Here is a 25,941-nt window from a genome sequence, read left to right as displayed (position 1 = left end):
GGCCACCTGAAACTAGGCTCAATAAGTTGTATACATTGTTTAGACCACAATCAGCTGTTTAAGGTGATCATGGACTCTGGCTAACACCACTCATGCTACTTTGATCCCTTAGAATAGCTTAATAAGCAGTTTATATGTCCATTCGGATCTTTTAGTGGCTTAAACTACTTAAGGTGTTTTAAAACTTTTGGGCCGTTCAAGCTGCTTAAGTCCTCTAAGAGCTTAACCATCTTAAACTGCAATAAACCTTTACATCAAAATAAACTGTTTAATCTTCTTTCAACTATTAAACTGTTTCGCCTTAGCTAATGCTTAAATTGATTCAAAGCTGGAAACTTCAAGGTAGGCTCATTTTGAAGATCCCATGTATATCAAACTTTGGTAGATCAAACTAAACTGAAGGAAATTGGTTTAAAATTGGTGAAAGTTGCTTCTAAAGTTAACATTTAAGGCTAGCAAACACAGCAAATGCTTTTGGATAGACCATTCTGATGAAAACACATGAATATGCCAATCTTAAATACATGTAAGCTACATAATCAAAATCTTGGCTTGGTTTAAGTCTCAATGAGATCCACAAGCCAAACCAAGCTTGATATTTCTCACCTCTGTCACACTGAAATTAGCCAAGCACAAAGCTCCAAACTGGAACATGGGGGGGAGGAAGCATACATTTTTCATGACTCCGCAACTGAAAACAATATGTTATACCAGTCACTCAAATTTTCCAGGAAAAGTCAATATTTGGGCCAAGAATAAGCATGGAATATTTCAACCTACAACTTATGATCAACTGAAAATCAACAGCAGACAAGAAGGGAAGCAGGAACTTAATCTGTAGATGCCGTATAACCTGTCTACACCTTTTTCACTGGAATGTATCAAAGGGACAGTCAACATATTTCCACAATGGACTACCTCAAAAAAAAAAAAAAAATCAGAGAGAAAAAAAACTCTCTACTGCAAAAGGCAAAGGAGAAAGCAACCAAGCAACGACAGATCAGTTAAGACCCGCAGAAGGAGGATGAAGGCTTCAGGAAAGCAGGATGTGTTAACACTGCCAAAGAGGGACAAGTAACTTTCTAAAAATATCAAGGTGGGAGGGAGAGGGAAGAAAACCAAAGAGAAAGGCCCATTCATCCGAAAAGAAAGGGATGAAACTAAAGATGACTCAAAGAGCCAAAATCCTGAACATCTTTCTGAAATCTACATTTAAAAAAGAAAATTCAAGAGAAGTTTAGACAATCAAGAAAAAGGAAAAATATACAAGTGACAGTGAGACAGAGACAGACAGACGAAACACACTTGGGTAAAGGAGGTAGTTGTACAACATATACTCCAGGATAGTAAAAATTAAGCAAATGAGCTTCTTTTGATAAGTTGCCTAAAACTGGAGAGGTATCCAAACACAAGAAAAAAAGCAATCTTTAGATAGGGAAGTCAGATTAATCTGGCAATTATTGTCTCTCCTATGTCTAAGTCCAGAAAATAATGTAACAAAGGCAGGAAAATAAAATTTTCTGAAAATGACTGAAAACATGAGCAACAAATATGGATATCTGAGAAAGGTGTCAAAATTTTCTGCCAGATAAGCTCTGTTGACCTTCTAAATAACATTACAAAATTAGTAGAGCTGTCAATTAATTGCAGTTAACTTAGGCGATTAATGCAAAAACAAATTGACATGTTAATTTTTTTAATCATGCTAATTGCATACATCATTTTGACCACCAGAGCGAACCAGCTGGAACCCATGTGCGTAACCTCAACCCTAGCCTGGCCTGTGCCTGCTCCACCTACCCACACTGAGCAGTGGCAGCAGCGGCCAAGCAGAAGCTGCTACTCGACACTAGGGAAAAGCAGCCCCTTCCCCTCACCGCTGCTGTGGCCTTCTTGCTGCAGCCACGCAGAGCTTGTACCCAGGCTGCCCTGTGGCTCCTCTCTGCTGCCAGTACTGCCGCCTTTGGACTGCCCAGTGGGGCAGCGGTGGCAGTGCAGAGGAGCTGCAGGGCAGCCTGGGTGCAGGCTCCAGGCAGCTGCAGCAAGAACAGTTCGGCAGCAGTGGGGGAGAGGGGCTGCTTTTCCTCCACACTGAGCAGCAGCTTCTGCCTGGCTGCTGCCACTGCTCAGCATGGGTATGCGAGTCTGGACGGTGCAGGGCAGGTCGGGGTTGGGCTGTTCACATGGGTTCTGGCTGGTCCATTCCAGCTGGGGTGAGTCCAGAGTGGGCACGGAGTGAGCTGTGGTTGGAGCTGGGGCTGTGGGCTGCTGGTGATGGTGGAAAGGAACTACAGGGCACGCAGGCTCCAGGCTGTTGGGGGAGGGGTGTGCGCCAACTATGGTGCAATTAATTGTGCAATTAAATTTGTGATTAATTGCAACTATTTTTTTAAATCTCATAATTAATTGCAATTACATTTTTTAATAGTTTGTAAGATATTAGTCAACGAAGAGGGAGTTGCAATGCATCTGGATTTTTACTTAAGTGTTTGATCACAAGAATACACTTCTCAAAATACGTTCCCACCAGCTTAGGTAGGAACACTGCAACACAGACTGAGAGTAAACTATGGAACTGAAACGCTGAAGGTTACTGCAAGGTCCAAAGGTATTTATGTGATATGGCGAGGAGACTAGGCTGCACGAACACCCATATACTTCCTCATAGAGACCCCAGCACACAAACTGAGTGGTGTAGCAAAGGACAACTAGTATCACACTAGCTAGTAGTCTGGCATGTTCTGAAGGACAGAAGGAAAATGAAATCCATTAATACACATTGAGCTGGAGGGTTAACTGGGTCTCAACACAAACATGCAATATTAACAAATGTGCTAAGCTGTGTTGTGTGTTTGAGACAACAGTGTGCCCTTGTTGCAAAGGCCAACAGCATACTCAGCTGCTTTAGTAGGAGCGTTGTCAGCAGATGGAGGGAGGCAATTATTCCCCACTATTCAGCACTGGTGAGGACACATCTGGAGTACTGCGTCCAGTTTTTGGCCTCCCACTACAGAAAGGATGTAGACAAATTGGAGTGTCCAACAGAGGGCAACAAAAGTGGTTAGGTGGTTGGGGTATATGGCTCATGAGCAGGGTTTTTTGTGTCCTGTGGAAAAACAGCCTTTTCTACCCAGCAAACCATAAGTTCCCCCTTGTAGGCTGGCAGAGTTCCAGCTTGCAAGGAGCTGCTTGGGGCTGGGGGGAGCAGGAGGAGGGAGTGAAGTACATCAGCAGGGCTGGGAGGAGGCGGGAGCTGTTGGTCAGGAGTGAGAGGCATCAGCAAGGGGGAAGCAGGGGAGGGGGCTGTGAATGAGGGGCCCTAGCAGGGCACCAACATATCAGGGATGCTCAGTGCCACAAAGCAGAAGGCGGGGAATGGGAGGAATGACAGGTGCAGCTGGACCTACATCCTGGTGAGCGAAGGGGGCAGGAAGGGCTCTGATTTTCCATGATAAAAAAAAAAAAAAAAAGATCAAATGCCAAAATATATAGGTATTTAGAATTTATTTCATTATAATAATTGAGGGACTGGTAGGCTTTCAAAATGTTTTAAAATTGTAAATATATTAATAAACCATTGTGTTCAACTCAAACAGAGAGAAGGAGAGATTTCATTTTAATTGCAGAAAATGCAGATTTTGGAGGTTTATCAGACAATTGTGGTGTGTGGTTTTTTTTGTTAATAGAGAAAACCAGGATCCCCGATTATGAGGAGAGGGTGAGAGAACTGGGCTTATTTTGTCTGGAGAAGAGAAGACTGAACAGGGATTTAGTAACAGCCTTCAACTACCTGAAGGGGAGTTTGAAAGAAGATGGAGCTGCTAGACTGTTCTCACCAGATGCAGGTGACAGAACAAGGAGCAATGATCACGAATTGCAGCAAAGGAAGTTTAGGTTACGTATCAGGAAAAATTCTCTCACTAGAAGGGTAGTAAAGCACTGGAACAGGTTACCTAGAGCAGTGGTAGAATCTCCATCCTTGGAGGTTTTTAAGACCTGCCTAGACAAAGCTTTGGCTGGAATGATCTAGCTGGGGATGGTCCTGCTTTGAGCAGAGGTTGGACTAGATGACCTTCTGAGGCTCCTTCCAACCCTAATTTTCTATGATTCTAAAACCAATCTTCAAGTTGGGATGGGCTGATCAACAGGGATCCTGGGTTTTTTGGGGGTTTTTTTTATTAAGAAAAAATCTCCAATTTTCAGGTTAAAAAAGGGAACCCAAAATCCACATTTTTCCCCCGTGATCAAACTGAAATGCCGTTATACATATACAGTGGCATTTCACGTTGATCACAGAAAAATGTGACTTTTGGGTTGCTTTTTAAACCTGAAAATTGGGGATTTTTTTTTTTTTTTTAAATCAGAGAAAACCAGGATCCCTGCTGATCAATGTAGTCAGCAGGATAGATAATACCCAGGCTCAGGCATGCCTTCCCTACTATTGGATGAGAGGACATGCAACCCTCAGAGAAGAGACTGGTCTGGCATAGGCAGACAATTTCAGTAATATGTATAACATATGAAAGCCTTCTACAGGGAAATCAATTTTCACACAACAGGGTCACCAAAAAGTACCACAATGCACACACACAGTATCACTGAATCCATTTGGGACTCAACGCCTACTTCCCTAGAAGGAAATTCTACTAGCTATTTGGTCTTAAAACTAAGGCATATTTTCAGGTGGTATTTTGATTACATTAGAAGAGTATATGTCTGTCTGTCTGTCTCAACAAGGAATCATCCCTCCTCTCATCAATGCCTGAACTGCATAGCTGGCCCTCAAAGAAATGTTTTCAGCTTTTGATTTTTGAGTTACCCTGGCCATGTTTCACAGAATATGGAGGTTTAGAGATTAATATTTGCAAATAGCCTGGATATCAAGACTTATCTGAATCTGCTCCTTGGGTACAGGGGAGACTGAAGGCAGCTGCAGCACAGCCCCTCTGCAGCAGAAGCCAGCATAGGGCACTGAACAGCATGCGGTCTGTGCCTGCTAGCTTCCTGTCTCACACGCATCAGTTCTGGGAGGCCCTTAATGCTTCATCATCTAACATGGTGGGTCAGGACTAATGAATGCAAAAGCTCTTGATGGGACATGACAGGGTGGAAAGGTTATGGGGAGTTAAAAGGAAATTCTTATCAACTCAGAAAAAGTCTTTCCTGCACAAGCCAGGGATTTCAACTCTCAGTGATTCCATTCCAGTATTTTTTTTTCTAAGTCTTGAATATGTAGAGACAAGGAACAAGAGCAAAAGCTGAGTCAGCATTAGGACTAGCCACAAGCACAAGCAATATCAAGTGAAGAGGGAGCAGCAACTTTAAAGTGGTTATAAAGCAAACGCAAGGCTGAGAGCTTGCCTATGTGGAAAGTTAGGATGCAACAAGTTGGGAAAAGAATTTATGTTGTATTAGCTACTCTGAACCAGCTACCCCTGGTGCACATTCTTCTGTGGGATTTCCATGAAGTGGAGAAAGCCACTCTCCCACTCAATGTACCCAATGATCTATCCCACATTGGTAACCCTGTTACTAGGAGAAAATAAGGTCTCTTTCTTTTCCAAAAGGATAAGAATCCAGACAGAATCCTGATATCATTGGCCTTGCCACAATGACGCTGGCTTGTGTGTCAACCTGCATAACAATCAAACCATATTTTTGTGGTTGATATCCATGCGTTTTTTATGGTACATAAACTGTGGACACACACATCTCCGATAGTTTTAGTACAGATCAGGAATTCAGGCTTTTAAACCCAGCTGTTATATCAGGCATTTTAGCTATGCCTAGCACCAGTAGATAGACCATAACCAATCAACTTAGGACCTACACATTCAAGTTAAAACTGTATAGAAACTAGCTATAAAATTGTTACATATTTTCAAGCACCAGCTTTTGGCTATTTTAGCTATTGGGCTCTTTTTATATCTGGATAGTAATTTTTATGGTGTGACAATTACTTTGCACATGTAGCTGGTCTAAATTTATTGTGCAGTTAACCAGTTAATTGTGCGATATTTACTTTGCACTTGTGGCCAGTCTTACTTCACATGTATGGCCAGTCTAAATTTACTGTACAATTAAACAGTTCATTGCATAATATATGTAATGTGTAGCAGGGGCCTTAACCTACAGCACAAGACTACTGTTCTACTGTTAAATTGCCAACATCAACCTGGTCAACCACAGGCCCAGAAATACAGGACTGGAAGGAATGTTCCAGTTTACTGAGTCTAATCACCTGCTGTGACTCAATCAACCAAACTCCACCACAAACTAGTAAGATCTTTTACCACCACTACTCCAATTGGAAGGCTGTAGTAGAACCCTGCTCTTCAGATGTTGAACAGCATCTTTTAGTTTGATTTGTGGCCAGTTTATATCCATTTGTTCTTGGGCCATTCTTATCCGTTAGCTTAAATAGTTACTTTCCCTCCATGGTGGGGGATACATTATGTCCAATGTATTTGTAGAGAGTAATCATGCCTTCTTCCAGTTTTCCTTTTGCCAGACTAAACAAGCAAAGCTTACTTCATCTCACGTGAGACTGGATGTACACTTCCTGCTTCTGTTCCAGTTCAAGTCATTGGTGATAAATAGTGCATGTGCACCCCCTGAGATTGGCCATGCACCCCCTGGAAACACCAGCTGCGAAACCAGAAGTGCTGGCGAAAGTGCACTTCTGGTTTCGCCAGTGGTGAATTTGGACTCGGCGACTGACTGTTAGGGGACCAGTACACTGGTGGCTGATATTTTCCTGTGACCAATTAATTCCCCCAGATCTTTTTCCTCCTCTGTCATTTCCAACTGATGAGCTCCCAGCTTAATGCAGAGATTCTTATTAGTCCTTAAATGCATGTTCTTGCATTTTATTCTACTAAATTTCATCCAATGTCAACTACTGCAGATCATCCAATCTTCCTAGACAACACAGCAATCCTCTTTCATATTGACACTGCCTCCCAACTTTGGGAGGCAAGAGCAAATTTACCTCCCAAAACAAACAGCAAATTTCATTAGTGAAAGGTCTTTAGTGAAAATATTAAAGGGACCGATCCTGAAAATGATTCTTAAGAAACTTTATCAGTAATGTTACTCTAGCCCCAATACCACCTTTCAACAAAAACTGTTGTCATCTCTTCTTTAACTAGTTACCTTACTGTTTAACTAATCCCTACTCTTTTCCACTTTAAGTCATTTTTGTGGTGGTAACTTTTTTACTGAAATCCAGATAGGCGAGATCTACTGAATTTTCCTTGTCTAGAAAATCAGGTTTGTTATCAAAGAGAACTTTTGGCTTAGCCTGGCACAATACATCTTTGGTAAATGCATATTGCATTTGGCCCTATTTTCCACTTACCTCCACATTTTTAATTATTCATTCCCTCAAACTTTGTTCTAACATCTTGTATGCTATTGGGGTCAGACTAACAAAAGCCAATAGTTGCTCATATCACCCTCCCACCTCTTTAAATATAGATCTTACATTTGTTATTCTCCAATTATATGGCACTTGATAGATTCATTAAGATGTCTTGTTATCAAATCTTCATTCCTGCCTCCCACAATGTTCTCATTGACAAGCAAAGGGCATGCAGACTAAATGAAAATGCTGTAAGGTAGATATATAACCAGTTAGATCACTGCACTCAACAATCAGTCATCAATGGTTCAAAGTCTAATTGGGAGGAAGTATCAAGTGGAGCTGCCCAGGGGTCTGGTATTTTTTAATATCTTCATTAATTCTTTGGATGATGGGATTGGGTGGAGATGACACTAAGTTGGGTGGAGTTTAGACACTCTGGAAGGCAGGACTAGGATCCATAATTACCTGGACAGCCTGGAAAAATGGTCTGCAATCTATCAGGTGAGATTCAGCAAGGATAAGTGTGAAGTCATGCACTTGGACAGAATAACTGCATGAACAAATGCAGAATCAGGAATGACTGGCTGGGCTGTAATACTGCAGAAAAGGAACTGGGGGTTACAGTAGACCATAAGAGGAATATAACTCAGCAGTGTGCTCTTGTTGTAAAAAGGCCAACAGCATACTGGGTTATATTAACAGGATTGTCACTTGCAAGTCAAGGGAAGCATATCCTCCACTCTGTTCAGCCCTGGTGAGACCTCACCTGGAGTAATGTGTCTAGTTTTGGGCCCCACACTTCAAGAAGGATGCGAACAGATTGAAAAGAATCCAGTGCAGTGTGACAAAAGTGATTGGCCTGAGAAGCAAGACTTATGAAGAAAGGCTGAAAGAACTAGGGTTATTCAGTCTGAGGAAGAGAAGACAGGGGGAATTTCAAACACTTGAAGGGTGATTACAAAGAGGAAGGATGGAAATGATCTTTTCTCTGTGGCTATAGGAAACTGGCCTAGGAGCACTGGCCTCAAGCTGTAACAGAAGAAATTTATGTTGGAGATTAGGAGGAATCTTTTGACTAAGGGTAGTTAAGCATCAGAACAGGCTACTTAAAAGAAATTGTGGAATCTCCACCCTCGGAAATTTTCAAGATTTTTTTGGACCGGCACTTGGCTGGAATGGTTTAGTCAAAAATGATCCTAACTTGTACAGGGGGTTGGACTAGACGATGTCATGAGGTCCTTTTCAGGTCTACTTCCCTATGAACCCATTATTCATAGGCCAGGACTTTCAGAATTCTGGAGTGCACGTCATCCAGTCCCTTCCCCTAACATGAACACGCTCAGCTTTGAGCTTTGTCTCCAAACTGCATATGGTAATTTTCATTTCCATACACTTATTTCCTTTAGCCGTCCTGCCTTTGTGCCCATGTTCAACATCAGCATTCTTACTAAAAACTATTCATTTAGTTATGGGTCATGTATTGGATTATCTTTAATCTCTACCCCATCTTAACTGCATAGTGCCCCAACTTTTCTTCCCTCATTCTGGGTTTTTTTTTTGTAGGGCTGAAAGTCCTTTTGCTCTTTCCTTTGCAAGGTCCAACTCAGATTGAGTTTTTTGGTTGATTTTTACTTTATCACTTCATTTCTAAGAGTTAGCTTTCTCTGTGGATCAATCCTTTTCCCCATTCCTTGGAAGCTCTGTGCTTACTCTTAATATCCACTTAGGTTTGCGTATTTTTCTCTTATATCCCAAGCAATCCCACACCTCCTCCACATCCAAGTCCTTGAAGTCAGCCCTTAACTAGCCATCTTAATTTCCACTCTTGATATAAAAACTGTTACAAATCTACTTCTATTTATCCTCCCTCTTAATTTCAACTGAATCAACTTGTAATCACTTGAGCAAAGGTTACTTTCTACAACTGCCTCTATTACAATGTCTTTATTACTTACCAAATCCAAGTCTAAAATAGCATCACCTCTTGTTGACTCAGGGACTATTTGGTGAAGAACCTGTTGGCAATCACACCAAGATCATCTGGGCCCCATCATTATTTGTTCTTGCATTTGCTCTTCAATATATATCTGGAGCGTTAATAAGTCGCCCACAATAATACAATTTCCAGTCATATTTATTTAACATTATACAGATCTCTTCCCATCCAACCCTGAGGGTCAAGAGCCGACTCCAAGTACTGCACAGTGGAGACTCTTTTAATATCCTTCCCAAAAGTGATTCTGCTTTATCTATGCTACTCTTTCTCTATTTCCTTTCAGTCCATTACATTAACAACATACAATGCTGCCTTGCCACCTTTAGTTTATTCATTTTTCCTCCAGTACCTGTGGCTCTGGTCAAGACTGTGATTATATCATGATTTTACCTCTATAAACATGTGACGTAGCATCCTACCCTAGTAGTTCCAGCTCCTCTTTGTTGCCCAGATTTTTTGCATTTGTAAGCAAACCCCACCGACCACATCCAATTTCCTAGGTGGATTAAGAGTTGTCCTGCCACTAACCATTTTCTAATCGTATTAGTTCTTCTCTTTACTGTGAATTATTCTACCCTCTGGCAGTCCTTTACCCTTTGCCATCTCTTTATCACGTTTTCCTTTTTGTGTATTTTAAAACAAAGTGTGGAGATTATAAATTCAAGAGTCCATTCCAAACTTCTCCCACCATTTCTTAGTTTAAAAGTCTCCTAATCAGTTATGCCAATCAGTTTAAAGCAAACAGCACCTCAGGTATTCAAGTTCTTGTGATAAGATGAAATCACATGGTAGCAGTTTGGGATAGCCAACTTCTACAGAGCAACAGTAGCTCACTTCTGTTCCGATACAGCACTGCTCATTTGCATGTCCTGGGGCTGAAAAGTCAAAGCAAGTTCCTCAAACAGCTCCATTAAAAGTCTGATTCATCATGTAGAAGTTCTGAGGCCACTGCTCCCCATCCTGGTCTAAATAATTTGACACCTCCACTGTATGCAACGTATTCAGTATCAGAAATATCCATCCATCTACAAAGACTCTTCAGCAACTGCAGGAAGCATCAGCTGTCTCCACTCGCATGTTATTATTTAGCCTGCAAAAATCTCTGCTAACACCCCTGATATCTTCTGTGGGCCAAAAAGAAAAAATCACTACCAAAATGCCACAGCATCTTCCACACCCTTTATCTGCACCTTGCTGCAATGACAGTGTGCCCACAAAAAAGGAATGGCTCATTCACTGTGTTGAATCTGTATTTTGGAATTCACTGAAACTGAGCTGCAGCGCCATGCAGAGCTGAAATTCTAGAGTTAAATGTGCTGGCGAACTAAGAACACTTCCACACTGGCACTGGGGAAGGATCAATTATCTTGCAACACACCATGCAACAACTCCTAAGGGGGCTCCAGTTAGTGAGGTACTCAGAACCCTGAGACATACATGCAGCACCCAGAAATGCAACAACTAGCCCCCCACTACTAGGGAATGCTTCTAGAAGTTTGACAAGCCTAGTAGCAAAGACATACCTAAGATGTTTGCAAACTCAGACAGATCTCCGCAATACACTGGTTTTACGTGCAAAGTTCTCTCTGCAAGCTTAAAACTTACAGACTCTTAGATATGGTCTACATTACAGAAATACAATTTAAACTACTTCAGAATAACTCGCTAGTGTAGATACTATTTCAGATTAAAACGGATTCTGCTCACATTGTACAGTAATTAATATGTATTCTACTATAGCTGTTTCAGTCAGTTTCCCTGAATAAACAAGGCCTTACAGAAGATGAGATTCTGGAGAAAAAGACAGCAGTTTGAAAGAGGTGCTTGATAAGCTGTACCACCATTTTAGTCCAAGTCTAACTCTGATTGCAGTTTTACCCCCTGGATCTACTAAAATAGGGACCATCACCATAGTGCAGATTTGCCCTAATTCAATAAGTTTGGCATTTCACAAGCATAACATGCTCAGTCTTGTGCAGAAGACATGGAAATCTATTTTCATGCCGTAGGATCTCCAAGCAGGTGTGTGGACTACAGGATTCCAGCTGCATATTCAGTAGCAATTTGGGATCTCAACTTGCAAAACATTACCACGAGCAGGGATTGGTGGTGGATCAGTAACAGGAAATCAGTAAAGCATTGATATCAAGTATTCCTGAAGTTCAAGAGAAACTACAATACTCCAGAAGAAACACAGATTAGATACTGGAAAGGGGGACCTCTCCACCTGAAGTATCATGCCAAAAGTCCCTTGAAGAATTGCTCATACTATAAAACATCACGTGGCCAGGATTCTCATCTTCTGTCATCACTTTTTCCTGTGCCATGTAAAAAATAGATCTAAAAATTAGATTGTCTACTTGTTAATCTGTAAAGTATCGTGCATATTATGGTACTATAAACAATAAATAGAACTACCAGTGGTCTGTCCTGCTAGAACCAAAACCATTTACCAGACTACTTTGACAGTCATACCAAAAACATTCTGGTTAATATAACCTTATATTGGATTAGTCCATGTCTAGGCATATATGGAAATAAAATAATCTATAATTTGTAAAGCAAAGGGGAAGTAGGAAAACTATGTGTAAGAAACCCTGTCTGCACATAGTTTCAAGACAGAAACATGGTTATTCACTATTAAAGATCAAATAAACTCCACAACTCTTCAAAAGAAAAGTCAGATTCCTCATCTGGCAACCACACAACAGCCGTGGAAAACCAGTTTGCGTCAGCTCCCCTGACAAGCAGAAAGACTGAGGTTTCCCGCCAGCCCCCCCCCCTCCACACTGTAGCTATGCCACTTACTCTGGTCGGCAAATCACCAGGTCCCCCTTGTTGGTGCCATATGCCAAACCAAGACCTGGCTCAGGCAGCCAGCGAGCAGAATTTATGCTGACATGTCTTCTCTGGTCAGCAGGCATTGGGTACAGGACATTGAAGACTCTCTGAAAAAGACAACAGCAAAGTGTTATTTAAGAGGACAAAGTCAGGGGAGTCAAGGAGGCTCAAATGCTAAAATTGCCTGTGGCAGAACAGCTGAGAAGGGAGGCTAGTCACTTTACAGACTGTTCCAAGAAATAAGTAACCTGCCAGCAAGTGTAAGTATCTGATAGAAACACACACATCCGATAAATATTTAACAGCATCGTACATAGATAGCTCCAGAGCAAGAAATGCACACTGCCATCAGAGCAGGCCAAACTTCACTCAGCTAGTGGGCTGCACAGCTGTGTGGTCCCTTCACTGACACCAGTTAACCAAAAGTGCTGAGACCTGGTGATGTATTCACTTCAACACTGGACAACTGGGAATTCTCTCACCCTTTATTAGCCCCAGTTTTCATTTTCATGCAGCCATCACTCAACTGCAGAAATTGGGGAATCAAGGAAATGTATGGGCTTTCACTGGCAGTAGCCCAAAATGTGTTCTTACACGGTTTGTCCATTAAATAAATGGGAACTCCAAGTGTCAACACAATAGGGGATCTCTCCTGTGTCCTTCAGAGCCTACTGGAATTCTCTCCCACAAAGACGCAGAGTTGGGAAGGAAATGCTGAGCCAATATGTTAATGTTATCCAGAACAGCCACCAGCACAGAGGTAAAATGCATCTATGAATTCAGTTAGACTCCCAGCTCAGCCCATGTCACCCAATTAACTTTGTTCCCTTGAGGAGACCCTAGAAGCCAGCGGAGCTTTACTTACCATAGCCCTGATCCAGTAAATCTGATCAGCTTAGACTACAGGAACATTGCATGATGAAGGCTGAGGGCACCAAGCAGCTCTGCCCTCCACTGTTACCTAAACTGCAACTAGTTTTACCTACAGAGGACCCCCCTACTCTTAAAAGAAACAGGTGCTCTGCAGTCTACAAACTCCTCTGCACCTTCTACCGACAGGATTTTACAAGCTCACCCCATACCACGTAGTCAGAAAATGTGATAAACTAAAGAGAGGCTTAGGCTATAAAACAAGGGACCAGACAGTAGAAAAGAGGAGCAACGGTCTGGTTTAGCCAGACGGTATATGAGGGCAGTTGCTTTGACACACTGGGCCATCAGTGCAGTTTGTGGTAGACAGCTCTGAGCATCCAGGCTTTGGACAGAGTAGTTAGGGGCATTTTAATGCAGTCCATTCGCTAAATTGAGGTCTATGAAAGAAGACGGCTAAAACTCTGGAGTCACCACAAGTGACATACTTATTAACTATATTTTCCTCCCAAGAAGCCTGGGGTCCGAACTACTCTAGGTCACAGGTCAAAAAAACCCAACAAAACAAAACCACCAACCCCCTCCAAAAAAAACCCTACCCCCCCCTCCAAAAAAAATCTGTCCCCATTAGAATATCTAGCAAATGGCAGCTCATCATGAGGCTCCTGGCAAAGTTAGGCCAAATTAGAGATCTTTGCTCAGAGAAAGTATCTGGTAGAGGATCATATGATGGAACCCCTAGCATTGCAACAGTATGGGAGTGGTACAGGTCAGTCCTGTGGGTTTGGAGCCATGAAACCTTAAGAGTGGAACCGATCTGGGATTGGGAAGTGTGGTCCACTGGATAAAACAATAAATTAAGACAAAGTCCCTACCCCATTTCCACCACAGACCTACTACATGACCTTAGACAAATCACATCACCTCTCCGTACCCCCAATTCTGCTCCTACCTTTGTCTGTTTTGTTTACTTGGATTGTAAAATCTTAAAGGCAGGAATACCCTTACTGTGTGTTCCTACGATGCCTGGTACTAGGGCCCAATTTTGGCTACTGTAATTGGCACAGCTGTGCAACCATATTATTTCTGGCTACAGGCAACATTTTCAGGCTCTCCTTAAGAAAGTGAAACATTCAGAAAAGCTAAAGAGTCCTTTAGAAATTCTCTGTATGATGCAAGTCAGGCACCTGCTCTACTCCCAGCAACGCTCAGCAGTCATTAGTTTTCCAGAATGACCAGTGTCAGGGTGGAGGGAGCAGGGTGTTTTCCTAAGTAATTTTCACCCATCCTCAGCTCATCCATCCCATTCTCTACTGGTACTTAGCTAGTTAACAAAAATCAAATGCATGCTGGTAACACCTGTTGCTATGGAGATTAGGGTGCACACTGAGATGGGGAGTCTGGTTTTTGATGGGTGGGAGGAGGAGACAGGGGTTACAGAGGCAGGGAACATTCATTTGAAAAAATAAGCTCTTGAAGTCTGACAGAAAAGTCACCAAGGTCTGGCACACACCAATTTTTCAGTCAGTCACAAGTGGGTAAGCAATTTCTCCCTGTTCCTCCTCTGCAAGGAAAGCTGCACCTCCCCCTTAAGAGCTGCAGTTGGTAGAACTGGTTTTTGGGCTGACTCCAACTGTTGCCAGAGGGATGGAGCCTATTCTTCAGGCTACCCCGCATGTTCAGAGATGGGCCATGTGGAAGGCTGTGACATGTTTGCTAATGTTTGCTTCACATTAAGGGGCACTCACTGGCAAGCCAAGTGAGCTTACCCATCTCTGCCACCCTGTGAAAGTGCCACCTGAAGGCAGATTGTCAAAGCAAGGCAGAATCTCTGAGTCTTAAGGACAGGCACTTCATTCAATCCACTTCTTTATTCACGTCTAAAGAGCCTGTAGCTTCAAAGATCCTGTTTCCCTCGGCACTTCCCACTCCCACGCTAATGGGACAACGCCATACAGTGTTAAGGGGTGATGACATCCATGCGTGTGGTAATTAGTAGATGAAAGAGAGTGCAGCTGCGCTGGCATAATCACGACTCGCAGCAGTATCCGGGACCCAGCTAATCAGTCTGATGCAGTCAGAGATGAGCTGCTTCAGCCGCATCCATTAGCAAGACCCCCTACTACCCCCTCCACAGGGAGAAGACTGGTCCCCTTTTACATGGGCAGGTGCCCTCTGCTAAGGAAGGGTCAGAAACCCACCAGGCATGCCAATTCTCCCCTAAATTAGGGCCAGACCTTGTTCTTTCTGCTTGACTGTGACACTAACACTAACAATCTTCTGAAGAGTTAGTACTTCGGCCAAATATGCCCATCTGAAAATACACGAAGGAGAAACCAACAGCCTTATAATACTGCATATCCTTCAGCCTCGTGACAGATGCCTTTATAGGTCCCTATTTCCAGTAACAAGATTTGTAAAATGAGTCCTTTAAATGTCCACTCTAAGCAAGGGAACTACTGCTCCACCCGCACTCTCAAAGAAGCGTCCACATATTCCTTGCTTGGAAGGGTGAAAACCTCATGCAGCACAAACATTAGTATCGTTTTCAGCAGTAATGATATGTTTTCAATGTACTCCATTCACTGGTCATGCAGGGGCATCATTTAGTCCTACAACAAGCTCACCCGTTATGACTGGGTTACTGACTCAATGTTTAATGAACAGGGACACTAGTAAACCTCTTTATCTTGGTAAATGACTTGCTGCTCACTTCACAATTCACTTGTACTAAATCAGTGCCTCAAGCATCCTGTTCTTCCCAGCCAGCAAGGCTGGGAAATTTCAGGGAAACAAAAGTCTAAGACGCTGCCCCCAAAAATAATACAAGTATCCCTCTGAAGCCTCAAGCCCAACAGGCGACAGATATGAACTAAATCCTTTCCCTCAACTGGAACTAGCCAAGAAAAAAGGCATGCTAATAATCAATCACAAAATGGCATTTCAGCAAAAACTAAACATTTTTTCTACTGAATGACCATACTCAGCACCTCTCCACCCCACCACACCAATTAGTTTATGCAGTGTGGCAGGCTCAACTTAGCCATAGCTGCCGAAAAACTTGTGCTGTGGACAGGTGATCATATCCAGGGGATTACTGTGCAAAACTGGGAACCCAGAGGGAAAGATGGGGTCTCACTGAATCCAAGAATTCAAGAGAAAAAGAGATTTCCTCTAGAAAAAAATCTGGAAGTATCTAAAGAGCTAGGCTCCCACACCAACATATGAGAGAGGGGAAAGCAGCCTTTGCTAGGCTGAGGATATAGATGCTTCCATTTCATGTCCTTCTACCTGGGTGGGGAGAGACTCAGTTGAGTCATTTGTGACCAGGCTTTTATTATTTCAGATAACTCTAAAAAGCTGCAATTACAAGCAACTGCTTAAAACCTTGGTGGGAGATAGAGAGAGAGTAGTTGTATTTCATTTTTCATCAACCAAGAAGTTGTGTGTATAAACATCACCTTAGAGCCACCTTTCTGGCCAGTGAAGGAGCAGCATTCCACTTTGCATAGTGATTCGTCCAGGATGCAAGGCCTTGAGAAAGGAGGGGAATAAATTGGGGGAGGAGTGAAGGGGAGGCAGAGAAAACAGAGAGAGAGAGAAAGACCAAATCTCTGCAATGATATGTATGTATTATGCAGGAAGACGACAAAGGCCATCAAAACTCTGACATTGCTGCTCACCCTGCATCACAGCAGCTGCACCTGTCACATCAGTATTCAGGAATTAAACTAAATATTTGCTTATGGCAGAGACCTGGCAGACTGCAAATGTACCACGCCTGGGGATGTGTGGAGGAGGGACAGCAGCAGCTGTCCCGTCCGTTCTCCACTGGAGATCAGCAGCTGCAGAAGCAGGGACTGGGGCAGAGGCATCAGCATGTCTGTGACCAGCCTGGCACAATGCAGAATGGCTTCAGGATGTATGGAGGAGTTGTGGCCACAGCCATACAGTCCATCCCACACTGCGCAGAAGGATAGTCTGGGGACATGCTAATGCCTCTGTTCCAGTCCCTGATTCTGAGGAACAGAGGCTCCAGCATGCGTCTGACCAGACATGGGCTAAGGAAGCAGCCAAGTAATGAGCCACATGTGCTTGCTCACCTGCAATGAATGGGGGCACTCTGTGGATATAAAACTTCTGCTGAGGTTGGGGTTGCGGGGACACCTGCCTGCAATGTAGAGTGTGAGCAAGCGCTGCCTGTCTCCAACTCCCCCTGATGTAAATGGTCAGGAACTGCCTCTTCCTAGGGTTTGTGGGGAGGGTGGGGGTTGCTTTGGTGCATGCTCAGTGTCTTCCCCACTGCTAAGAAACTAATTGCAAGGAGCTGAGGCAGGTCGTTGAAATTCACCTGGAGAGCAGTGTTTCTGATTAATTCACTGTCAGTGCCAGGCAGATAGTTCAGCAGTTCTGTGAAGGAGCTACCCACTGTCACATCATTGCACAAGATCAACACCAAAATAAAATTACACACTCTGCCCCTCCTTATGACTGCCGTGTTAAATCTAAAAGGTTGCTAACCACCTATACCACACCAATGACAAAAACATGTGACCAAGGGCTTTCCAGTTCTGAGGGGAGTGATGGAGAATGAAGGAGAAACTCCTTTATCTTTGGCTTATGGAGTAGGGTATTTCTTATCACGGAACTCTGGGATCCAGGAAAGAAAAGCATGTTTTAAAAGCTGGAAAAGAGGAGAAAGCCAAGATACAGCCAGCAAACTCAGCAGAAACTCTTGCCTTCCTTGCTCTTAAATTAGAAAAAAAAAAAAGCAGCAGTTTGCTCTAAATGCTGCTTCTTTGCAAGATGCTGACAAATTTCAGGCTGCTGCCTTGGCTTAGCCTAACCGGCGAACTGGGCTGCAAGATCAGTCTTCATAACAGCAATTGGAGGGGGAAAGATGTGCAGCTGTTATCTCATTTACATATGATCTTGTCATCTGTAAAGCTTCAACCTGGTGGGCAGGGCAAGAGAAACGGCTGGAGTAGGCCAGGTGGATTTCACAGGCACAAGGCTGCAATTACATATTATTATTAGTTTTAAATAGAACCAAGGCTTCCCACCAGAGACCGGATGCTTTGTTCAGAAAACGAGTGACAAAACCAGGAGACGTGCTAAGCCCAGTGTGAAGGATGCTGGGTGAAGGACATGTTCAGACATCAGAAAAAGGGGCTGGAAGTACAGTGAGCCACAGAAAAGGATCTGAGAGCCTGAGGAGAACCTTGACAGCATCTATTTGTATTTAAGAAGGAACATTATGGAATAAAGAACATCACAGCAAGAGATGGGCTGCTTCTGAAGTAATCAGTATGGACCTGACACGACAGACAGATGGAAGGACTTAACACACAAAGCAAAGTGCCTAGCCATGAGGTGGCAGAAAACCAGTAAGCCTGCCCAGTAAGGTGGGGATGAACTTTGCTCTCTCTCAGGCTTCTGGGCCCAGTCAGCAACCCAAAACCATTTTACTCTACTGTAGGTCGAGCTTTTCCAATCCTTTTTATTCCTGCGATTGCTGCACATTGCACCCAGAGCCTTTATATTTCTCTGGTAAAAAGACAGGAATTGCAATGCTAAGGACTTTCATAAAATACAGCTAGCTAGTGCCAACCAGTATGGAACACAGACTCAGGGAAGTCACTATTACTTTCCATCCCAGGCACGTGCTACTCCATAAATTAGGCCAGGCTTACATTTCAGAGGCTTTGCCAATACAACGATACCTTTAAGCTACTCTGGCACAGCACTCTTTGTGGAGATGGAGCTTACAGTGGCAACGTTGCTCTTTTACTAGTGTAGCTTATGTCACAGCTATAAAAGACAAATGATGTTTTGCCAGTATAATTTTATCTATACTATGGGCTTCTGCCAGAATAACTATGGTGGTCATGGGTTGTACCTCCTCACCCTGGCCGGTGTACCTATACCAGCAGAAAGCTTATACCTCGTTTTAGGAGTGGAGAGTTAATCCAAAGAGATGTTGACCTGACCAATTACCCCAAAATTAACCAAACATCCTGGCTTGGCCATAAAAGCAGAATCTTTCATTATTTATACAATATTGAAACATGCAGAGTATGTTAAAGAAACAAACAGGAGAGCTTATGCTTTACAGTCAGGTATAGCAATGAATGAAGGTGGCAGTTGAGGAGGACTGATTTGGGCAAAGATGAGGGCTAGAACAGTAGGATCATGACCCTGACTTTTTCACTCCCCTCTGCAGGATTCATTCTACTCTGGTATATCAGCCTGCCAATATCTTCTCAGCACTTGTGGTTGTAAACACCACACTGAAAGGGGGAAATCGTGTGCAACTGATACATTTTGTCCTTGCATCATTCATTACAACGGAGAAAACCTGGAAATCTAAAGCAAACTTTTTCAATGTCAATACTGTTAACTAGTTTATTGTGGATCATTTTGGCAGGATCATCCACCACACATGCTTATCCTGTGTCCTAAAATTACCTTCTGCTTTTTGCAGGTGTTGAAAGCCCTAAGCAACCATTATGTAGCTGCTAGGATCTCCAGCTTTAGCCCTGACTTCTAAAATGCACTCAGGCAATCAATACAATAATCTGTGGCTTACTGACAACTGAAAATGTAGATACATCACCCACTGAATTTATCATCATCTGAGTAAGTAACACTGGACCTTCTGTACTGACTGTCATTCACGTAGCTATTTATTAAGACCAAAGCCAAAGCTTCCTATTTAAGAAGTTTCACAAAGTTGTTGCTGAATTGCAGTCTGCTGCACTGCAGTGTTGTGGAATCCAGGTCTAGCACCAGGCCTTAGGCCTGGCTTGTTGCTTAGTATGCAGAGCCTTCAGTGAAAGAGTACATGGCACCTGTTAAGGCTGAATTACTGACAGCTCAATCTATCCCCTCTTTTAAACATCAGCACTAATCAATTCACATTTTGCAAGCAAAGATTCTTGCCAAATCTTTCCCCACTTTGGTAAGAATTTCCCTAAATGAAGATATGAATGGGAGGTTAGTTACTTGCCTAGATATCTCCAAACTGCTTTTGAATCTTTCTCCCCATCCATTTCCTTCTGATTAAATAGGTGTGCGCACACCATTCCCTGCAGTTCACCACTGCCAGCTCAGATGTTTCTCTCCATTGACCTTCCTTGATGTAATGGGGTAAGTACCTTCTTTTTTTGGTCATCTCATAGATTTAAGAGATTTCATACACATTAGGGGCTGGAAGGGACCTTGCAAGATCATTGAATCCAGCCCCCCTGCCATAGGCAGAAAGTTTGCTAGGGGTCAAATGATCCCAGCAAGATAAGCATCCAAACATTTTTAATGAGCTCAGAGTAGGTGTTTGCACCACGTCTGTGGGGAGTCTGTTCCAGACCCTGGACACTCAGACTGTAAAGAAGTTTTTCCTTATGTCCAGTCTAAATTGGCCTTCCAGAAGTTTGTGGCCATTAGACCTTGTTACCCCTTGCAGGCCCTGGTGAACAACTGTTCTCTCAGATCCTGGTGGACACCCCTTATATACTTATAGGCTGCCACCAAGTCCCCCCTGAGCCTTCTCTTCTCTGGGCTGAAGAGAAGAGTCTCATAGGATATGTTGAGATTGGTGGGTCACAGCCTAGCTCTTCTCCATGTTCAATCAGAATAAAGTTTCTTCCAACTGCATTTGGTTTCCCTCAAATGCAGCCTGATCACATTTTCTAAATTCATTTTTGCTTTCTACGGATACAGCAAATCTCATTCTGCCTTCTTTAGCTTTGTTAGCCAGAAGGAAAGCTGACACAGATCCTAACTTCACCTTTCAGGCCACGCTGATTCAACTGGGAACTAACCCAACTACCAAAAGTTGATAAAAACCCATGACTGAGGATACCTGACCCATCTCCTGAAACTGAAAGAGAAGGACAAGTTTCTGTGGGGGGAGTTGAAACCTTACTCAAAGATTGAGTGCTGTCACATTCTTGCTGATTGCTCCTGATCATCACAGTTTACTGTTAATCCTTCCATCAGCACTGGCCTCATTATAGCACACCCACCTTTTCCTTTCTTCAGGGCAGTTCTTGGGGTTGTAGCCTGGTAACCCACCTCAGAAGCCTGTCATGTAGTAATTGCCTGGAAAGCTGCTTTTAATTGACTAGTGGATAACTTGAAGAAAATTAAGGGCTACATCTCAGGAAGGAGTTAATCTTCTCAGGCAACAAAGCTACTTCTCCCTCAGGGAAATAGTGTGCTTGTAGCACAGCGCCTCATTAGTTTCCTTCATTTACTGCCGGTTTCTCCCAAAGGCCACGAAACAGGACAAAGCAGCCCAGTGCCTAAAAAACCAGAGGGTACTGTCCAGCACTGAAAAAGAGTCCCAAGGCAGAAGAAACAAGAAACAGAACTGAACAAATAAGCCCTGCCCACCAGGGGAAGGGGAGGGGAAAGCAGATTAAAGGAGAGAAGCAGCAGAAGTGTGGAAGGGACCATCAGTGTGCCAGAAGACAGATAAATATTTGTCAATGAAAACATGCATGGGAACTGAACTGTACAAACAGGATTGTGCCTCAAGCTACTGCTGATCTGGAGCAAAATTGCTCTGACAGCTGCCAACACTGTAACAATCTAATAAAAAAATATGGCCATTGCTATGGAAAAAAATTGATGAACCTCTGCCTTAACTCAGTCTGAGAGCCAAAAATGTCACCTTTTTGTTCCCCACTAAATATGCTGAGAAAATAAAAGCAAATCTACAATACAGGAAAGTTGTACTGACAAAAGCAAAGGATTCAGATTCCATCCTACTCTGTCTGTCAGGCCTCAGTGGAACAGCATGAGATCAAATGTCAACAATATGTTGATGATACAGCTATATGGATCTGATAATCTAGATCAGAAGTAGGTAGCCAGCTGCCAGCATGTCTGGAAAGAATAAGGATTGGAGGAAGCAGTGGGCTTAAAACTAAAGCCAACATTGCATAAGGAAGTGCTCTGAAAACCTTGAGAGGATGGTCATGATTTTCTCAACCTAGTTAGCCTGGCACCTTAATCTAGCTCTCGGTCTGGATAAGTAGATACCAGCTACAACTTTTCCATTTCTAACTGGTAAACAAACTGAGCTCAAGTCCCCTCAGATAAGGCCACAGTGATCTTAGCCCAGTTATGGAATAATCAAGGTAATCTCAGTGCTTCCTATCCAGACCTGACTGACCAGGCTAGGCATCATGTCTGCAAAGGTTCATGGATCAGTAAGGCTGGAAGGGACCTCAAAAGATCTAGTCCAGTGGTTTTCAACCTTTTGACATTTGCAGACCCCTAAAAAAATTCCAAAAGAGGTGCAGACCCCTTTGGAAATTTTGAATGGAGGTGCAGACCCCTCTAAGCTGTGAGTATTTACATACTTTTGATCAATCATAGTAACCTTCCGTGGAGCCCTAGCACATGGCCTGCAGACCCCCAGGTGTTTGAGGGCCACAGGTTAAAAACCACTGATCTAGTCCCACTGGGGATTGAACCCGAGACCTTGGTGTTAGGAGTAATTGCCAATTGTGACTCCTATGAAATCCAGGTGGTCACAACCACAGTAGTAGATGATGACTGAAGCACATTTGTGTTTAAAGCAGGATCCAAATTTAGGTCCTAATTCATATCTCTAAAACACTTTAACACCTTCACAATAGCTATTTTCAGTTTGGGTTTTCCTAGCTTTTGCACATCTGGGTCTCAGTAGACACAGAAAATGATTCAGAACATGTGGTTCTAACACTGTCTTAGACAACAGTGCTCAAACTAACATGCTAGACCATGGAATAGGCAATAACACTGTTTATCCACACAACAAATGCAAAGGGCAAAACAAAAGCAGCACTGCTAAATTTCTGAAACTGTCAACCCACATCTACGTGACTGTTTGAGGGCAGAACTGAGATGCTTCTATGGCTACTTAGATTAGAGCAGTGGTTCTCAGCTTCATTAAATCTGAGGCAACTCTTGGAAAATCCCTCTTAGCTTTCACTTGCTTTTTTGACTACAGGAGAAACAATAGCTAGTATAAGAGGACTGATATGCAACTAAATATCCCAACTATGTTTGTCATCCACACAGCAAATTTCCATGCAAGGAAATTTTTGCACTTTAATTAAAAAACAATTAGGCAATTGCGACCTCAATATAAGCTTTTTAAATGTAAAGTCAAGCACTCAAATATTAATACCTGAATTAAAGTTACCTTGGCAACCTAAAGTCAATCCCCTCATGTGTTATGAATTATAATTCTGTTATTCAGCTGAATTAATATGTTGCTTACAAAGCATTTGAAATTTTTACCTATGTGCTGTTTAGGTTGTGGTGGTGGTAAGTTTTGGATGGAAAGTGATGACGTGGTAGAGCAAACTGTAATTTGATATACATAATCACCTGTTTTGTTGCAGCATCTTCTACTAAAGCTCTCTCACAGAAGCATGCTTAACAGAATGAGAACAATTTCTCCAAGTCAAATTAAGTGATTTATGCATACTTTAAGTGGCCAATTTTTTTTGGTGGCAACAGGATAAAAGCCTGACGATTACTGTTAATTTCAGGCCAGTTTTCCCTTTTTCAGATTTGTATTTCAACCCTTACTTGACTTCCATATGCTTGTTTAAACACAGTATTTTGTAACATCTTGGGCATCGCCATACATCTCACAAACAGGGAAGAATTTGTGGGGAATGTACTAGTAGATGGCAACCTAGGCAGCAGCAACCAAAAGATGACTGAGCTCAGGATCCTAAAGAAAGGAAGGATGGAGAACAGCAGAGTAAGGACCCTGTACTTTGACTTGCTCAGGGAACTCATGGGCAGGATCCCCTGGGAAGATAGTCTGAAGAGGAGAGGAGTCCAGGAGAGCTGGCTGTAGTTTAAAGAAGCCTTACTGAGAGTGCAGGAACAAACCATCCTGATGTACAGGAAGACTAGCAAGTATGGCAGAAGACCAGCTTGTCTTAGCAGGGAACTTTTCAGTAAACTAAATCACAAAAAGGTAGCTTATAAGAAGTGGAATCTTGGACAAACAACTAGGGAGGAGTATAAGAGTACTGCTCAAGCATGCAGGGGTGAAGTCAGGAAGGCCACAGCACAACTGGAGTTGCAGCTAGCAAGGACATGAAGGATAACAAGAAGGGTTTCTACAAGTATGTCAGTAACAAGAGGATTAGGGAAAGTGTGGGTCCCTTACTGAATGGGGGGGGCAACCTTGTGACAGAGGATGCAGAAAAGGCTGAAGTGCTTAATGCCTTTTTCACCTCAGTCTTCACAGGCAAGGTCAGCTCCCGGACTAGTGCACCTGCCAGCACAGTTTGGGGAGGTGAGCAGCCAAAAGTGGTGAAAGAACAGGTTAAGGACTATTTAGAAAAGATGGACATATACTAGTCCATGGGGCCAGATGCGATGCACCCAAAGGTGCTGAGGGAGTTGGCTGATGTGATGGCAGAGCCAGTGACCATCATCTCTGAAAACTCATGGTTATCAGGAGAGGTCCCAGATGATTGGAAAGGGCAAACAATGCCCATATCTAAGAAAGGGGAAAATGAAGCTCCAGGGAACTACAGACCAGTCAGCCTCACCTCAGTCCCTGGAAAAATCATGGAGCAGATCCTCAAGTAATCCATTTCTAAGCACATGGAGGATAAGAAAGTGATTAGAAACAGTCATCATGGATTCACCAGGGGCAAGTCATGCCTGACCAACCTGCTTGGCTCTGTGGATGTGGGGGAAACCGGTGGATATGGTATACCTTGATTTTAGCAAGCTAAGGAAGTATGGGCTGGATGAATGGACTGTAAGGTGCATAGAAAACTGGTTGGAGCATCAGGCTCAGCCGGTATCAAGGGGAGTGTCCCAGGGATTGGTCCTGAGGCTGGTTTTGTTCAGTAGCTCCATCAACGACCTGGAAGATGGCATAGTGCACCCTCACCAAGTCTGCAGATGACACCAAGCTTCAGGGAGTAGTAGATTTGCTGGAGGGTAGGGCTAGGATTCTAACTGGTAAACAAACTGAGCTCAAGTCCTTTCAAATAAGACCACAGTGATCTTTACCCTGACTATTCCATAGCTGGGCTACCCAGACCTGATTGACCAAGTGCTCAAAGAGTGACCTAGACAAATTGAAGAACTGGGCCAAAAGAAATCTCATGAGGTTCAACAAGGAGAAGTGCAAAGTCTTGCACTTGGGATGTAACAATCCCATGCACTGGTATAGACTGGGGACTGACTGGCTCCTTGAAGACAACACTGTTTTATGCTTATTGTCACAGTATCTCAGGACTCTCTCTCCTTCCATTTTTCAAATTCCCTATTCAGATCTTCACCCCAAGGCCACTAGCTGTCTGTAAAACAGGGCTTGAGGTTGCTTGTTTGAGCACTTAAATTAGGTACGAATTTCTCTATACAGTTCATCAATCCATGGTTTACGGTCTCTGTTACTTGGGACCAGCATCTTGGCAATAGTGTGATCTCCCTGCTTCCCTTGTTCTGTTAAATGTTTCTCAAGCTACACTAGAAGCCAGTGGGTTTCTAGGAGCTTTATCTTAGGAAATCCTAAAGGAACTGAGACTCTTGTTAACTTCAGGGCATGGGCATGCAAGAAGTTCACCATGATGAAAAAACAAGGGTGTGGATTTATCATACACCTGCCTTACTGTGGTAACTGTCCATATACATTAGGGCTGTGCAAGGTTTCGGACAGAGCTTTGGATCCAGAGAAGCTTCAGATGCTTTGGGGTCCGAAGCAGCACATCTGGGTCGAAGTGCTGGCCTCGTTAGGCTTCCCGAAGTGGTTTGGAGCTTCCGAAGAGCTTCAGAGCCGCTTTGGAGATCCGGCCATAGGGTATAATGGGGAAACAATAAAATATCTATAACTTTG

General features: G+C 43.1%; 1 protein-coding gene across 1 annotated transcript in view; it reads right to left on the bottom strand.

Annotated features, from left to right (window-relative positions):
• Window positions 1–25,941, bottom strand: part of AMBRA1 (autophagy and beclin 1 regulator 1) — a 181,619-nt gene that overhangs the window by 23,268 nt on the left and 132,410 nt on the right. Inside the window, exon 17 of the mRNA XM_019519295.1 lies at window positions 12,171–12,310. Coding sequence (XP_019374840.1) covers window positions 12,171–12,310 — 140 coding nt within the window. The remainder of the gene's footprint in view (window positions 1–12,170; window positions 12,311–25,941) is intronic.

This window comes from Gavialis gangeticus, unplaced genomic scaffold (genome assembly GCF_001723915.1).
Source record: "Gavialis gangeticus isolate Ggan-Ray unplaced genomic scaffold, GavGan_comp1, whole genome shotgun sequence".
NCBI lineage: Eukaryota > Metazoa > Chordata > Crocodylia > Gavialidae > Gavialis > Gavialis gangeticus.
Note: the sequence above shows the minus strand (reverse complement) of the source record. Positions and strands in the feature narration are given on the sequence as shown.